Source organism: Pteropus medius, unplaced genomic scaffold, assembly GCF_902729225.1.
Source record: "Pteropus medius unplaced genomic scaffold, Ma_sr-lr_union100, whole genome shotgun sequence".
Lineage (NCBI taxonomy): Eukaryota > Metazoa > Chordata > Mammalia > Chiroptera > Pteropodidae > Pteropus > Pteropus medius.
In genome coordinates, this window is record NW_024356333.1 from 2756216 (window position 1) to 2773323 (window position 17108).

Below are 17108 nucleotides of genomic sequence, written 5' to 3' on the forward strand. Positions count from 1 at the left end.
GAGAAAGAATTCCTAGCATCTTCACTGATATTCTTGAGAAAATTACACGAAAAAAATCTTTATTAGCAGATCTAACAATTTTTAAAAAGCTGCTCTTTCATCCTCTGTTCCTAAAGAGACTGTTAATGTGCCCACTTCACCTTCCAGCTGCAGGTGGCATTTTATGAGCCGTGAAGGTGTCGTACCACCTTCCAGGTACTTCTCTCCACGTTCCTGCCTCTAAACACAGCACAGGTCAAAATAGTTTATCAGACGAGCCTGCTACTACCTCCCACCGCCACCCCAATCGATCCCACACAAAACATTAATTCCCCAAACCTTAGTTTTATTTAACCCCCTTAAAAATTTTCAAGTTTATAAGGCAAACTAGCAGGGCTGAGCCTGGCTCCCTTGACTGCTTGCAAAGGCACGGTTGAGTGATGACCAGCCACCGGGGGAGGGGTCTGGCTACCTGGGTTCTAGGTAAGACTGTCCTTCCTTAGCACTGGGACCTTGTTAGTCACTTAAATCTCCCTAATCTCTGTTTTCTCAGCTCTTTCATGGGCCTAATAGCATCCGCTTTTCCCAACTCATAAGGTTGAGTGTATCAAATGAGAATACATAAGAAAGTGTTTTGAGCGCTAACACGATTATTATGGCCCTTCCAGTGCAAAGAGATTTTCTCCTGGAGAGAGATTACTTAAAATGCCTTACAATGAACCCTTCTCCACATACTGAAAGTGGTGAATTGGGGGCCCCGCCCATCTACCTTCCATGTCAATTAACGTCTGTTGCTTCCCTACTAGCCCACAATGAATTACTCCTCATTTTACTGCTAATAAATTCCCTGAACAATCCTTCACTGTTGCCACTATCTACTTTATTTATTTTTGACCAACGAAAATCTGTACACGGTTAATGCACACACTGCGGTGAGTCTGGAGAGAAGCATGTGTCCATGAAGCCGTCACCACAGTCCGTTCCCTCCGAACGCTTCCTCCTGCTTCGGTCCACCGTCGTTATCGGATGAGAGTGCTCAACGTCAGACCTGCCTCGCCAGGACACGCGCCAGCGCACCACGCAGCACCGCGCACTGGGGGCCTGTGCCGTTCAGCGGATCCCCAGGACCTACTCCCCTTGTGAAACGGAACGTTTCGGCCCCTCGACTAATGCTTGCACGTCTCCGCCTCTCCTCAGCCACGCGACCACCACCCCGTTCTCCGCTTCTACGCGTCTATTTCCGATTCCTCACATAAGTGACATCATTGGTATGTGTCCCTTCAACAATTTTTGACAAAGCTCTGCATGTTTTCCAGACTACTGATTTTGTAGCATTCAGTATCCGTATGGGACTACAGACCATATGATGCTACCACTTTCAGAGTCCGTATTTCTCCCGGTAATCCATTTTACTGAGCCTTGTCCAGCGGTGGTCATTCCTACTCCATGGGATGGAAAGAGGATTAAGTCCTGAATCTTTGGTTGGCATTGTTCTCTGTCAGAACATGCACCCCCCGCTTTCCCTCCTCCGACTTAAATACTCTTCCCTGTGTCTCTTGCCCCCACTCGTCAGCGTCCTATCCTTTCTTGTAGTTGTAGCACTGAGCTATCTCTTTTGCTCTATTTATCATTTTTTGACATTAGCACAAACAACTTCTTATCAGGTTATTTATATATTGTGCTCACTGCACTCTACTCAACTCCAGGGACTATGTCACTGTGTGAAGGACACTTGTTCTCCAACTAGGACACGGGCATCGTACCTTCATATGGACAAGAAATAAAGTTATCTGTATTAATAAAGTTATCTGTATTAAGCCTCTGAAAATTTTTTTGTGATAGCAGCTAATATAACCCCAACTAATACATAAATTGGTACCCAAGAGGGAAGTGCTGCCATCACAGAAACCTAAAATACGTGGCACTGAGTCTGTGGTCGTGGAGCATGTGCTGCAGAAACCAGTATGAGGGGCTAGAAGACGGAAAGCTATGATATCCAGTGAAATACTTCGTAAAACTGTCCCCTCATGCCACCTGGGAGGCAGACTGAGTGCCTGTGACCTGTAGCTTTAGGGGAAGTGCTTCAAAACAGCCAAACGGGCGTGGGTGCCAGCTGCTCCCCACTGCCTATATAATGGAAGGGATGAGTTCAAAAAAGAATTGGCCAGTTTCTAAACATCAATGAAAGGGAGCAGAGAAAAGACCAACAATTTAGAGCCTTAATCCAGAGAGTAGGAAATAAAAATTTAAAAAGCTTTGAGCAACAAAGGCACATTAAGATTTCTCGGTTCAGCAAACCAACTTAGCCCCTCGGTGAAGTTAAAATTAAGGGTCTTTACTTCCCACCTAAGCCTTTTGTTTCAGATGCTCTCAAGATAGCTGCTATGACCTTGAGAGAGAGAGATACTTGGAAGCAAATGATTATGCAAGTCCAAGATTTACGTCTAGGAAGGAATGTAGGGTGTTTCTACAGGGAACTGACTACAGCAAGAGGCTCTGAAGCCAACTCGGGCTCTGAAGGAATTATTCTGGCAACGGGACCACTGGTCTGGTCTACGAAAGGCTTGAGTGTAAAACAGCCCGCAGCACATCTGATGCCGACAGGAAATGGTCGCTGAAAGCTGCACGGCTTTAGTGGGTGCATTATCCCTAGTGCTCCATTCAGAGGGGGCCCTGGTAGGTCTCAGAAAAAGAAGAGACTTCCAGACGACAGCGTGCAAATAAGAGAAATCTCGCCAGATTGAGGAACCGCAAAGGAATCAGTGGCGATGGCAGGTCTTCGGAGTCCCTACCCAGCATGAGCTCGTCACTGCCAGTGACCCAGGACGTTCCGCTTCCAAAAGACACGTGATACAGGCCAGGCTCTCACTGGGTTAAGCCACTGAGGTTTCAGGGTTAATGTGTAATAGTGACTGGTGTTGTCTTAACGTTTGTCTCCTTTCCCCTCTCCCTAGTATTTAGCACACACTGCTTGTTGCTATTGGTAACACTTCCCTGACCATTTTTAGGCTTAAGTAGCCTAAAAATATATAGCTTAAGTAGCAGTTGAGGCAACTGTTTTTATACAGTTTGGTTGAAATTCTGATTAATATCAGGCAACAAGTTATCATCTTTATTTTAAGAGACAGAATTCAGTGAATTTTTTGAATAACTTGTTTTGAAAATTCCTGATGAAAATATTTGAAGCCATGATCTATGTGGTTGGTTTAAGAATTTGGGGACCTAATCATCATTTGTTCCTGAGGACTTGGAGTTATTTTTTAAGAAAGTCCTTATTTTGCTTGCAAGAAATCTGTTAGCCTCTTCTCGGCAACGATGGGATGGCCCTCCAGTTACGCGAAAGCCAAATGACACAGTCTTACCACGCGCTCGTCTGATTTTCAGAGGATGTGGGTTAAGCGTCTGGGCCAGACAAATACCCCTGAGCTCGCTATCGCCTCACTTCCCTCAGAATCTGCCCAAACGCTGACAGTTACTAAGCAAACACGCAGCTTATTCATGTTTTTGAGACAGTCCTACCCTTGGACCAGGCCGGCACATCAGGAGGTGGGACCATTTCAGCCCCCTGCCCGCTTCGTCTCCCCATCATTCTATTCCACGCCAATCCCTATGGAATTGTTTGGGCTGAAATCCATTTTTAAGTTATGCTTGATTTTCCTAAGGAGATTCCGCATCGAAACATTTCATAAAAAATGTTTCTTGTGAAAAGTGTCTGCTGCAGAAATGCTGCTGAAGACATTGTCTACTGCGCTGCATTTTACAAAGCTGAAGAAATAGAGGAAAATGCCAAAATTTGTAAAGTTTGGGTGGTGGATGCATAGGTGTATATTTATTATTCTCTGTGCTTTGGCGTGTTTTTGAACTACTTTATAATAATGTTAATAACAGCAACAATGATAGCAACAACATCACCAAATTTCTTGCTGGCGAGTGGCAGCCACCATCAAAATTCCGTGACCACCCTTCCATCACCTCTCTGCTAGGCAGTGGTCAGGAGCATGTGTGAACAACTTCTACGTGTGACGGACCCAGCTTCGGCTATGCTGCTGCTGCCGTCCCTGCTTTCCAACGTTGGGTGATTTCGCTCACGCTTTGTGAGGAGTCAGTGAGAGGGTGTGTGTGGCGTGCTCAGCACGGGGCCTCGAACACAGTCAATAAATGTGAGCTGTTGCCATGTATGTGATGTTGCCTAAATGGTCCATGCCATGGCGGCTTTCTATGCCAGTAAATATTATCTGTGGTAGTAAACAAATAAAAATAATGGTAGAGTCCTAAAAATTTCAATGCTCTAGAGAAACTGAGTATTTTATCTTTATGGCGTGTGTACTTCCAGCTACAAAGAAGTTCTGGCCAAATTTATGCACGTGGGCGAGACCTTATGACCTAGATAATTATGATCTACTTTCCCCATATTTTGGAGCCCTATTTTTTGTGACTTACTCTAATTCCCAACTTCATTTTAGTTCCCCTATAAACCACCTTAGACCCTTTGCACAGTGTGGTTGGGATGCAAGGAAGGGAAGAGAAGAGCCGTGGACGGCAGGAAGGAAGGAAAGTAAGAAGAAAGGATTTGCAACACAAGACTTTGGAATTATTCATTGCAGTGTTCAGTTCTTGGGTTCATGCTAATTGGTATAATTTCTCCTCACATACAGTACTTCTTCAGGTGCTCTCTGCCTGCCTGGGGTTTGTTTTACATTTTGACTGGCATTAAGCCTTTAGCTATTATCCCTGGTGCAACTGTGAGTTTTCATAAATGACGCCACTTGAGGGTTGTCACGGGTTCTGGTTCACTCCGGTGTCTGACAACTCCTAGAGTCAGTTCTTCATTATCTACGTGGAGGCTGGGCACTTTGTTTTCTGGCAGCAAATGTTTCATCCAACGTCAATTTCCCTCAAGTGCTCAGCGCCATTTCAGATGGTGTGTGCTCAGGGAATGCAAATTAATTTAATGTTAGCTTCGGTGAAACCCTGCTAGGAAAGTAAACCTGCTTTTAAAAACATTGTAAACACTGGTAAACATCGTTTAAATTATATGATGTTTGAGTATATATAAAGGTATAAAATTTCACTTAAATTCTAAAGGCCTCATTCATAGTACTTTTAAACTTATCTTTGTATTAGCCTTTTGTTTTTGATTAGAAGTACATTTTAATTTGACGTTATTTAAATATCTGTGTCATTATATTTATAACTGGAGGATATCAGAATAGGTTGTGGATATATGTTTCATATTTTGGTTCGGTTATAAAAATAAAACGTGTTTCTAATAGAAAATTAGGAAATACAGAAAACTAGAAGAAATTAGACTATTTGTAATCCCTTCGCACGGAAATAATCATACTGAGCATTCTATTCTCTCTCTCTCCATACACTTCTGAGGCTACAGGAGTTCTCAAGATGGATTTGTGGATAGCTTCAGGAAAACTTCGGGGTGGAGGTTGGCGAGGAGACGGAGAGAGGGGCTTAGTGGCATTCTTCTCTTTGTTTGATCTTCCTGGCCCCCTAGATTCTCTTTCGAAAATTTGGGTTCCCTTTCCTCAATTCCATGATCTACCCCAAAAATTCTTCCTAAAAATGAATTCTGAACTGGTTTTCTGTCATCTGCGACCAAAAGGATCCTGAGCGGCCGAACCACACTCTCCCCAAACCCTCTCTTGGTCCCCCGTGTTCTCCTCACTCTCCAGCTCCCGGCTATCTGGAGTTCTCTGGCTTTCTGCGCTTCAGAAGCCCCATGGTCTTGAAGTGGTCTGCCCGTCTCCCCTCCTGCAGGGCGAACTCTGATTCCCAGCAGCTCTGATGAAGCTCATGTTTGTTCTACGAGAGTTGCTGTTAGTTCCAGAGAAGCCCCAGTTGGCAGAATGTGCCAGAACGGAGGCCTTCCTAACTCACGTTCACTCCAGACTCTCATTTTGGGAACTATACATGGAAACGGAATTCACTCCAGACTCTCATTTTGGGAACTATACATGGAAATGGAATCACTCAGCCTGTGACCTCTGCGCTCCCCTCCCGCTCACCCCACCCTCACCTCTGCATGTGCTTCCACGGCCCACGGGACGTGGTTCTGATAAACAAGGCGTTTTCTCGGGGAGAGCGAGGGTTCACCCTGCAGGAGCCTATGGCTGTCGCAGGCCTCCTCTGTTATACTGATCCTAAAAGCAACCGTTGAGCTCTTTTTAACTTTCCATATCATTTTGCAATGGCGAAGTGGCAAGATAAGTCACTTACTTTTAAAGAGAGGACAGAAGGCGTAGTTTAAAGCAAGAAAATGTCTCCTATAAAAAGCCAATAAATACAATGTTGATAAAATGGTATAAATCATACTAATACTGGACTTGCTGGTTTTTCCAAATAAACCTTGAGCTACGGGTAAAGCTGGGCTTGATTTACTCAAATCGATAATTTGCAGCATCTAGTACATGCCAGGCACTAGGCTAGGTGCAGGGACTCTGTTCGAACCTATGACATAACCTTATTTACATCACATTCGATTGATTGTACAATAAGCTGTAACTGCACGTTGTCATTTTCCTAGGAAAGACCTCTCCTCAATATACCCTCTAGCATCTACTGCGAAGGCCAAGCTTAAACTCTCTATCAAGTTATGAATTTGACATCTACCAGTGCTCAAAAAGAGACAGTGTTTGTGCCTTTTCTTTGCAACCTGAACTTCCCTCGGCAACCAGCCGAATCTGAATGAGGTCCGCGAGGCAGCTGAACCCCTGCCAAATGACACTCCACTCCACTGGCAAAACAGCATCCCCCGCTGTTCTTTTTGCTGACAGGTATCTATTTTGAACTCCTTCTAGAGAATGCAGTGACAGTTCCCATCCTTGATCTTTTGGCTTAGTTCCCAGGGAGACCTCCTCATGCTATGTTTTATTCATAGTGTCTCCCAGGCTAGTTTCTTCCTTGTGAGAATCGGTGGTGGGGGTAGGAGCAATCAATGAACCTGAAATCAAATCTGAGTGTCATAATAACACTGTCCCTTTGTGCGCCGAAAGCCTACGACCAGAGTCAGAGATTCTGGGGACCGTCTGTGTTTTGAAGATGTTTAAGGCAAAGCATCCACAGGGACAAAAACACAGTTACTCATACCGTGGTGGAGTAGGGAAAGAAATACGTCGGATAAACCAGAATAACCTCTGCTGGGAAGCCTGGTAAGCTCCAGACAGTTGAGCGCATGGGAGAAAAGCATGGGGTGGTGGATAAAAACAGGAGACGTTAATGTGTGGGCCACGGGCAGGGAAGCGACAAAGAATGTACAGAGCAAACACTTATTCTAGGTCCTCCCTAAGAAATTTCATCACCATCAACTTCGTCCTTGTCTCTCCTATAAGAACTACATCCCTTTCTGCTTCACTAGTCAGGAATTTATCGGAGAAAGCACGAGCAAGCATCTCTTCTATCTGCCCGAAACGAAACCAAACCGATGGCCAGGTGCTACAGACAGAGGTGTTCACACTATGTCGCATGCAACTGACATGTACACATGTGGGTACCTTGAGGACTATGGTCTTCCCGTGACGGGTGATGTTAACGCTGTGGGGCTGCCCATTGGCCATGTTCCTGGTGTCTGCGTCGATGCTAAAGGGTTCTCTGGTGCCACCGAGGCTGTACCGGACCTGTAAGCCTCCTGCATAAGGAAAGGGGAGAGACTCAGTGATCCCTTTGCTCCACGTTTCATTTAGCAGAACTCCCCCAACCCCCTGGTGCTTAGATTTCCATTACACTCTGCTCCCTCCTCTGACATCCAGGAACAACACTGCTGTTCTGATTCTCTAGCTCAGAGGCACCCGGCCTGTAAGGCTTAGCAGCACCAGGCATGCACGTGTTTGCCATCTATCAACAATGAGCCACCAGTGACCATTATCTCAAAGCTGAAGCAGCAAATGCTATAAATGATCCAAGTTGGGAGTGGGCCTGGGAAGAAAGAATGAGAACATTTGCAATATAGGGCTGTGGAGACGCCTGCGGGCCCCACGAAATACTCTGCGAAATAAAGAATAAATGCAGGATATTCAGGGATGGTCTCACAGCATCAGCAAAGCGTACCATTCAGCAAATGAAAGAATCATGAGCATGCAATATTAAAAATAAACATAATTTATAAAAGATAAATACATGGGATTTTGGGTGCCTTTACTGAGACCAAGAAAGCAAAGCAATGAATTTATTCTTGGTTAGAGAGAGTGCATCACTTCAAACGGCAAACGAAGGAAAAGATGCGCTTCCCACCCCGCACCCCGAGTCCTCTGCCTCGGTTACCGTTCACGTCGCCTCGACAAATCACTCTTTCCCCTCCTTCTTGTTTCTTCCCAAAGGGCCAACAATATTAAAAAAGACTAGTATAATGTTCTAGACCCTGCTTTTAATTAATCTGCACATCAAACATAACTTTTATTTATTTATGATTTTTAAAGACATTGATATTTTTATCTCATTTTTTACTCAAATCGGAATCTTCATGTTAATAGCATTGGACATCTCAGAGCTTAATTGTAAATCACATCACAGATTCTTTGTTGCCTCTTTCATTTTCCTTCTAGGGGAACAAAACTGATATTCCGATTTTTAAGTCGTGAAATAAAACTTAGTAAATGATAATTAAAACTTAGTAAACAGAAAGAAAAAGTAAAGAAAGTCACTAGAAACCCCACCATCCAGAGAGAGATACTCTAAGTATTTGGCAGTATCTCCTTGCAAATACTTCTCATGCCTTTATGTACACATAAATAAATGCAATAATTTCAAAGTACTGCCTTTCCTTAGTTAGGGCATTCTAGCATTACACGTGCCATTTAAAATACTCCACCAGGTTCCCAGAGGTGAGAGAAATGTTCACTAGAACAATCAGGAATGAATTGCATTTGCTATTTTTGCTTTCTAAACAAATTCGACAAACCTTCATTATTTCTGAGTTTTACCTTAGTATTTTATCCTAGATTCCTGTGCTTATGGCATTTCAACCAAGCATTGTTGATTTGCGTCTCCTAAATGTGTCTAAATTCACCCCATCTTCTCCATAGTTGCAACCTCAGGGCTTTCGCTGGCACCCAGAATGCCCTTGTATGAGCCCACGAGAGCCTGCTCACCTGGCTGACGCAGCTCCATGCAGAGCTCCTGACATGTCCTGGTGCCTTGTGCTGGCCACTCATCTGACAGCCCCCACCTGAGCTTCCCCTGAGTCGTCTTCTGTCTGGGCCACCTGGTCCGAATCAGTTTGTCCTTTAAAAGGTACCACCTGACCTCATCTCACTCTCAGGCCCATCCCTTCTTCTCTGCTCTTCGTACTATGAGCCCCATTAAGGGAGGTGTCTTATTGGCGCCTCAAACACAATCTATGCAAAACCAAACTCTTGATCCTCATCCCGCCAAAAAACAAATTCCACTGCAATTCCCCACATTTCCACATTTCACTTTACCCTTCTAGTTATTCCTGCCCAAAGCCCGGACTCCTCTCTTCCTCTTCATTCCACATATGATCTGTCAGCAAATCTTGCCTCTTCAAAATGTATGTCGAATCTTGCTGCTTTTCATCGTCTTCATTACTACCTCTGGACCAAGCCACCATCATTTCTGCCTGAATTATTGTACTAGCCGGCACGCTGACCACCTTGCTTCTTCCCTGCCCTCGCCTTCCCTACCCCGCCCCAGCCTCCGCCTCTCCCAGACCCAGACTCCTCTCCATCTAGCAGTCAGAATGGTCCCCTGCTTAGAGCACTCCAACGGCGTCCTACCTCACTCACGGTAAAAACCGACGTCTTCACAATGGCTCACTAGGCCCTATGTGATCTGCCCCATCACCTGTGACATAATCGCTTGTTACTCTCTTCGTTCACCCCTCACCAGTCCACAGTGGCCTTGCTGTTTCTCCAGAAGCCAGCATGTTCCTGCCTCAGGGCCTTTGAGCTTGCTGGTTCTGCCACTAAAGATGCTCATTCCCCAGGTATGCGCCTGGCTGGCCCCTCACTCTTTAAGTCTCTGCTCAAATATCATTTTCCCAGTGATTATTTCTGTGACTTCTTCATTAAAAGCAGAATTTACCTAGTCTTTTTCCCTGGCCAGGCCCCCCTTTTATGCCTTATTTTTCGCTAGGATAGTTCTTATCCTACAACATACTACTTCCTGTACTTAATTTATTGTCTGTCTTACCCCACTCAAATGTAAGCTACAAAAGAGCAAGAATTTTTGTTTATATTCTTTATGACTTTATTCCCATGTCTAGAATCATGCCTGATACTTAGTAGGTGCTGAATAAGTATTTGTTGAATGAATGAATGATGGTCTTCCTGCTTCTGTGCTTATTTCTTCTCCATGTTTCCTTTGCAGACATGTATTTTCAAAATACATAATTTATTATTGCACTGGTTCATTTACAACTCTTCCAAGCCTTCCAGTTGCTCATAAGATGAAGACATACATTCTTAATATAGCTTATGATCTGAGTTTTGCCTGTTATTTTATTTCCAAATCATGCCATTCACCCTCTCACTTTTTACATTTAAGCTACCTTTGACTTCTCTTATTCCCTGGAAAATACAATTCTCCTTCCTACCTCAGGACCTTTGAGTATGCTGTTCCCTTTTCCTGAGCTGCTTCTCTCCCCACTTCTTCCTTTACCCTAATAGCATTAAAAATGATCTATTGTTTGGGAGTGAGGGAGATGATCAGGCAGATTATTTGAACACGCAGAAAAATCAAGTTGATTGTCTCGAGTTATAATTCTCCACTTATGTGCTATAATCTTGTATAATCACAGCCAACTTTCTTAAATATATAGCTATATTCATTCATCATTTACTTATTCACTTCTTCAGGATATATTTAGTTAGTGCCTGTGCAAAGCACTGCCGAATCCAATTTTCCAAGTTCTGAAAGTGGCTATGTGGCTGGCTGTTAACTGTAGAGCTCCCTTCTAATAAGGCCAAGGGACTCCTAGTGTGCGGGGCAGGCCGTGCCTGGATCGGGGGTACAAAAGTGAGTAAGAGAGGACTCTGTTTCCCTCCCTACAGTTTCTTTGTCTTTGATCCCTTTATGTTCCCCAGCTCATTAAAATCAGTATTGAGTAGTTTTCATTAATTTTTCTCTTCTGGCTTTTTTGAACTTTGTAAATATGATTTAAAATGTCCATAACTGCTTCACTTAATGCCAACAGAAATTATTTGCTTTGAGAAAAAAGATGAGTTGAAACTTTAAATTTATATATAGTGAATATCTATAAACTGTAATGGCAATATTCTTGAACGGTGAAATTCAAATGATATATTTATTCCTTCCAAATAACAGCACAAGAGAACCACTGAATGGTGATAGGGGGAATGTTAATATTTGTTCATTAAAATAAAATATTATTAAAGTGGAGAGATCCTTCACTCTTACATCGCATGTTCATCTCCCTAGGGAATTAAAACCGTTACAAGGGGCTGCTCTTTTATTGGCAACAGCAAATAATGTGCTTAATAGATTTATCCTCTCCCGGTCATCATCATTATCATCAGCAAACACTTAGAGAGCACCTATTGTGGGCTGGGAGCTTTTCATCTCTCTTGGAAAACAGGGCGTATTTATAACAAAGACAGATAACGATACACTAAGGGCCACACAAATGACATTGAAAATGAGTGTGATAAGAGTTTAAAGTAAGGAGAAGTCACTGAAAGGAGGTGAGACTTGACCTGGGTCTAGAACGAAAGGCAGTTATTAGACGAGAGGGAGATGGAGCTTGACCAGATAAGGGAACACAGTGGGCAGGGACCCGGATGCTCACCTCTTGGGAAATAATGAGTTCTCGAAAATAAAGAACAGGGATACATGGCAATGGAAATTATGTCAGTGGACTCTGGATAATAAGAACCTTAACACTTATATATAGTGTAGTGCGTTACACTCATTAGCTCATCTGATTTTTACAACACGCCCATGAGGGAGACCGTATTTTACAGATGAGGAAGCTGAGGCACGAAGCGGCTGACTGACTGCCCGATCTCACAACCCACAGATGCCGAAGCAGAATTCAAACGCAGGCGTTCTGATTCTGCTCTCCGAGCTCTGACCCACGAGGCTGGGGACCTCGGAAGGCTGCAGAATTTGGGATTTCTCCTGTCGCTGCTGGGGGAGGAGGCACGCTGACTGTCTGATGGGGACATGGTGTGTAAGGGCAGACCTCTTCTGGCTGTGGTGGGGAGGTAAGGCCAGAGTGATCGGAAACAGAGAGACCAGTTGGAACAGAGCTTCCTGGAGGATGTGCTGAGGTATGCTGCTGTCCCATGGAGGGGTAACGGGGTTCCAGGAGGATGGCGCCCCTCCAACCTTGGCAGACCTGGGGGAGGCGAGGGCTGCTGGAGACACAGGGCTGGTGGCCTCCCAACGCCACCTCATCCATTTACCCAAGTGCCATTCAAATAATTTTCTGTGTGTTCCTGGCGTGAACAAGGGCAGACGACTCTGAAGCAGAGGCCGCGTGCCAGGACAGCAGCAGTGGGGAAGGGAAGAAAGGCACGCTGTGGCGGCCCGAGCGACGTGATCCACAGCCCTGTGTGCCCGGATGGCCCCCAAGAGGCGGCAGGATGGCGCACTGGCGAAAGACACCGGCTTGTGTATTCAGGTGTCCGAGAGGTGGGAGCACCATCAGAACTGGGGGAGAGCTGGTTCTGCGGAACAGTGACTGCAATACGGCCTTCCACATGTTAAGTCTGAGGGGTGCTGAGGCATTTAGTTAAGACTTCTTAGTTTTTTTCCCCTGATATTTTGTCATAGTCCTTATTGATCTTTTTTTTCTGAATTTCCTCAAAACTTTTTAGCTTTAAATCTCAATTAATAAAACATCCAGTATTTGAAGCGTGAACAAGCATCTGTACAAAGAGGATAAGCACAGTATCTACGTCATAGAGTTGTGTGTTGTAGGAATTAATGCATGTGAAGCAGCACGGCTTTGGGCATCATTAAATGGTATTGAATTAAATCAATTAATGAAGACCCTTGCCTATGACGAACGACCGCAGACGCCAGCACGCGTGCTGGCAAGGGCGGGCTGGTCGTAGGTAGTGGGGTTGTCAGTTACTGAACATAGTTGCAACTAGATTTCAGTGTGGCGTTGACCTGAGGAGCAGACAATACAGCATTTACTGTGATGCGTTAATTAAATTCTTGACAAGCTAAACGTGAGAACCATCCTCTCTGTCCACTGACAGGTTAGGACATGTGGGTGGAGAACATCAATGGATTATAAATCTGTTTAAGATGATCCAGGGGAAGTAAACTTAACTTTAAACTCATGGGAAGCAGGGGTTAAGTATCTGGTTCTTCTGCTTCCTCAGTTACTGATTTTACGTATTATTTTTTTCCAACTAGAACAGCGATACTTGTTCCGCGTGGGCATCTGGCACGTGGAGAAGGGCACTACTGCTCGGGAGAAGCAGATCGACAACCCGACCGCCGCGCTGCACTCACGTCGCCGCTCCCTTCCGTCCGTGGGTTTCACAGAGCTCAGCGACACTGTGCAGTCAGAGCTGTGTCCCGCCTTTTCGTTTAACATTAGATTACTGAAATCTTTTTCTCCACGTTATTAATTACTCTTCACAAATATCATTCTTCATGGATACATATTATTGCAAAGAGTCACAAAATCGTGACTCTTTCACTAACCATTTTAGCAAAGTTGAGTTTCTAGTCCTTTCCGAGTTTTATAAATAACACCATGATGAACATCTTCATGCTGAATCTTTGTCTGATTTTTAGCTAATTTCTTTGGGAATAATTTCTAAAAGGGAAAATCCCAGGGAACATCTATTTCTCCATCTTTTTAACCTATAGTGCATTGCCCAGAGAAACCTTGATCTTTCGGAGGCTACAACCTGGAACAGTTGAGGAGGCTCCGCTCTCTCACTGTCTTGCTTGTCAACAATCAAGGCTCTGGAAGGCTCTGGAAGTCCGCAGAGCCTTAATTGCTGACGATCAAGACAGTGAGAGAGCGGAGCCTCCACAGTGTCAGCTGTACTCTGGGAAATGAGTTAGAGAGATTCGCTCCTTGATACACATAAATATTTTCTTTTGTCAAAAAACGATCTCCTTAAAATTTTAAATGTCTTAGAACTCAAGTTTTCAGAGAGGAAATGGACCCTTCAATGTTTGGCATGTTTACATGTATTGGGAATGCCTGCATTTCTCACAGAGGACATAAGCCCATGTGGACACTGTCACCAAGATGCCTATTTGAATCACCCTATCTGACTCTCTCTGGCTTGATGCATATTTGGAGATCAAGATGGTCCCAGGTATTACATGTGTAAATAGATTCCTGCTTTAAGCAACCATTCTGTCAGGGATATATTTTACAATTGTAAAATGCTAAGAGGGTTTAGGAATGCAAATGTCTCTGATTTTCTATTTCCATTAAAAGCCCCTATGTTCTGTAGGAACCTACTGATACATTAACATAAATCAGGATAACTCCCTGATTTATATAAAATTAATTTTACTACTGCAAAGCTGATCTTTCTTCAGTACAGTAGTGAATGTATTTATTTGCTAGGAAGAAAAAAATCCCCATCACACATTTGAAGCCATCTCGCAGTCATGCAACATGGTTCTTGTAAAGAGCTCAGAGTGTTTTAGCGCCATTACTGCTGTAACGCATGCTTTTAAAGCACTTGATGGACAAGCTGCTTTCCTGGCTCCCATCCAGGGAAATAGGGTTCAAAGACAATGGATGAGTTGCTCAGCGTCCGGTGGGGTTGGGGGAGGGCATGGGAATAAAGGACAAGCCAAGAAGAATCCAGACTCTTCCTAGAACATTCTGTGCACCCAGCATCACGCGGCCAGGTACCCTGTCCTTACCGGTGGGTTTGACGAGCACTGCCAAGAAGTCCGTGGTGAGGGAGCTGACGTAGAGGAGAATGCAGGGCGCCTTGGTGGTGCTGAAGCTGAATCGGATCTCCTCATGGGTCAGGTCCGGCGGGGAGCCCTGCGGGTCAGGCGAGTCCTCCGATCTGCTGCCCGATTCCTTGCCGCTGACCCTGGGCGCCTGGAAATTATACCGTAGCCACATCCCCTCTTCAAAAAATGCACCAACATCTGTTGAAAAGAAAGAAAAAGAGAGAAAACTGAATAATGAGAAGTCTGATGCTGATACGACCCACGATTTGAATGTGGGCTGACTGCTAGTTTTGGAGTGGCCTCCGAGGCAGTTCACAGGGGGCAGACTGACCCCAGGGAGGGGGTTGGCCCAGGTCAGCGTCTCTGTGGATGGATGTTATTTCATCAACACGAATACACTATCAAAAAAAAAAAAAAAGTAGGTAACGATATGGCGGTCCATAAACTTAAAATGTGATGGTAAAATTGAGAAATGTAAATCATGCCAGAAAAAAAACCTCATGGACTAATTTCGGTGGAAGAGACGTGCCGAGGTAAAGGCAGCGTTTCGAGGAGCCCTCCCCGAGATGCTGTTGCCTGGGACATTCGCACCTGAAAGCCCTCGACAGAGCTCTAAGTCCCGGGAGGTCTGTGTACAATGTTCAAAGTCATAAGACGTGAAATTAGAATTGTGTCCAGATGTGGCACTGCCATCAATTAGTCATGTGGCCCGAAGCTGCTTAACCAGCTTCACAGGCCTCACTTAGCATTCATCTGAGAAAGCAAGATAATAGTGAACATTGTAGAATATAATTTAAAGTAATTAGCCCATAATAAATAGTACCTATTATTATTATTACTGTGAAATTAGAAGAAAGGTCACTAACCTTTCACCAGTCTTTTCCTGTAGCCTAATCAGTGAAAATTGGTCTCTAATCATTTCCAGGCAGACAAGCTCCTGCTGTAGTTTTTCCCACCGTTTGTTCCCGAAAGTTCTTCAAATCACCTCCTTTCTCACTACGAAAGCCTGAGGCCCCCTTTCAAGATGTGTTTGGTCTTTACTGCTACTGTTCCATAGCGCTCTGCCCGGGCCCATCTGAAAGCATGTCTCAAACTTCTTTGCCCTTGGAATCCACTATTCTCATCCTGCTAAAGGAACACTACACAGAATGTATTCTGTGACACACTGCTTTACATTGTGATCAATGGGAATTTACAATGATTCTTTCATCTGGGAAATTTGAAGTTCAATTTTAAAGAGCTCTAGCTTGGACTCGGCACAGTGCAGTGATCGAGGGTCTGGGGTCAGACTCCTGCAGTGACTCTCGGCCTTGACACTTACCAAGTGTGTTAACTTGGTCAATGGCTTGAAATTTTCTAAGCCTGTTTCCTTCTCTGAAAAAATGGGGCCTCACAGGTTGCTGTGAGGATTAAATAACCCACGTATAACACTTGGCCTAGTGCCTGGGGTGTATGATAAGCACTCAATAAAGGTTAGTTAGTTATGTGACAAAGACAGGTTACCACGTTCTATTCAGGGCCACGGATGCCACCCCCACGCCCCACCAGATGCCACCACGCATGCAGTACTCCAGTAAGTCACCCCGGCACTGCTACAGTCCACCGCGTTCTGCCTCTCGCGAGTTCTGGTGAAGAGTTCAGCTAACTACAGGCTCTCAGGCACGGGCAGCTGTCTTCCTCCCAACCCTCTCACCCCGAGGACTTTACAAGTGTGCGCATGTGTGCGTACGTGTGAATGGGAGGGCGCTGTCTAAATGCTGGGAGCGGTACTGATGCATTTAGTGGGCGGGGGGAGGATTGCTGAGTGTCCTGCAGTGTGTGAGTGAAACTGTCTTATATAATTACGAACTGTCCTGCTCACGAATGCCACAGTGTCCTTGTTGGGAAACAGGATTAGAGAAACACTTAGCCCCGCTCGTCGCTCCATAGTTACTGGAATGTCAAGGTGCACCGAATGCATCAGGCCCTCGAGGAGCTTTCTGCCCAGCAGTGGCCGTGGGAGGAGACACACACACACACCTGGACACGTGGCGAGCATGTCACGAGTGTATGGTGTGTGTCATGTGGTTTGCTCAGCAGGCCGCGTGTTGAGAACCCCACCACGCCGCCTGGAAGGTTCTCCATGCCCAGCGAGCACCTGCTGAGTGCCGGCTACGTGCCAGGCACCCTACTGGGCACCGAGGTCACAATTCTCACTCTCAAGGAGCACCTGTTCTTGAGAAGGATTTAGACTAGCAAACAAGGGCAGA

General features: G+C 44.9%; 1 protein-coding gene across 1 annotated transcript in view; it reads right to left on the minus strand.

The window, feature by feature from the left end:
• Positions 1 to 17108, minus strand: part of CNTNAP2 (contactin associated protein 2) — a 1613390-nt gene that overhangs the window by 107856 nt on the left and 1488426 nt on the right. Inside the window, exons 19-20 of the mRNA XM_039861152.1 lie at positions 14821 to 15057; positions 7485 to 7618 (exon numbers count right to left, since the gene is read on the minus strand). Coding sequence (XP_039717086.1) covers positions 7485 to 7618; positions 14821 to 15057 — 371 coding nt within the window. The remainder of the gene's footprint in view (positions 1 to 7484; positions 7619 to 14820; positions 15058 to 17108) is intronic.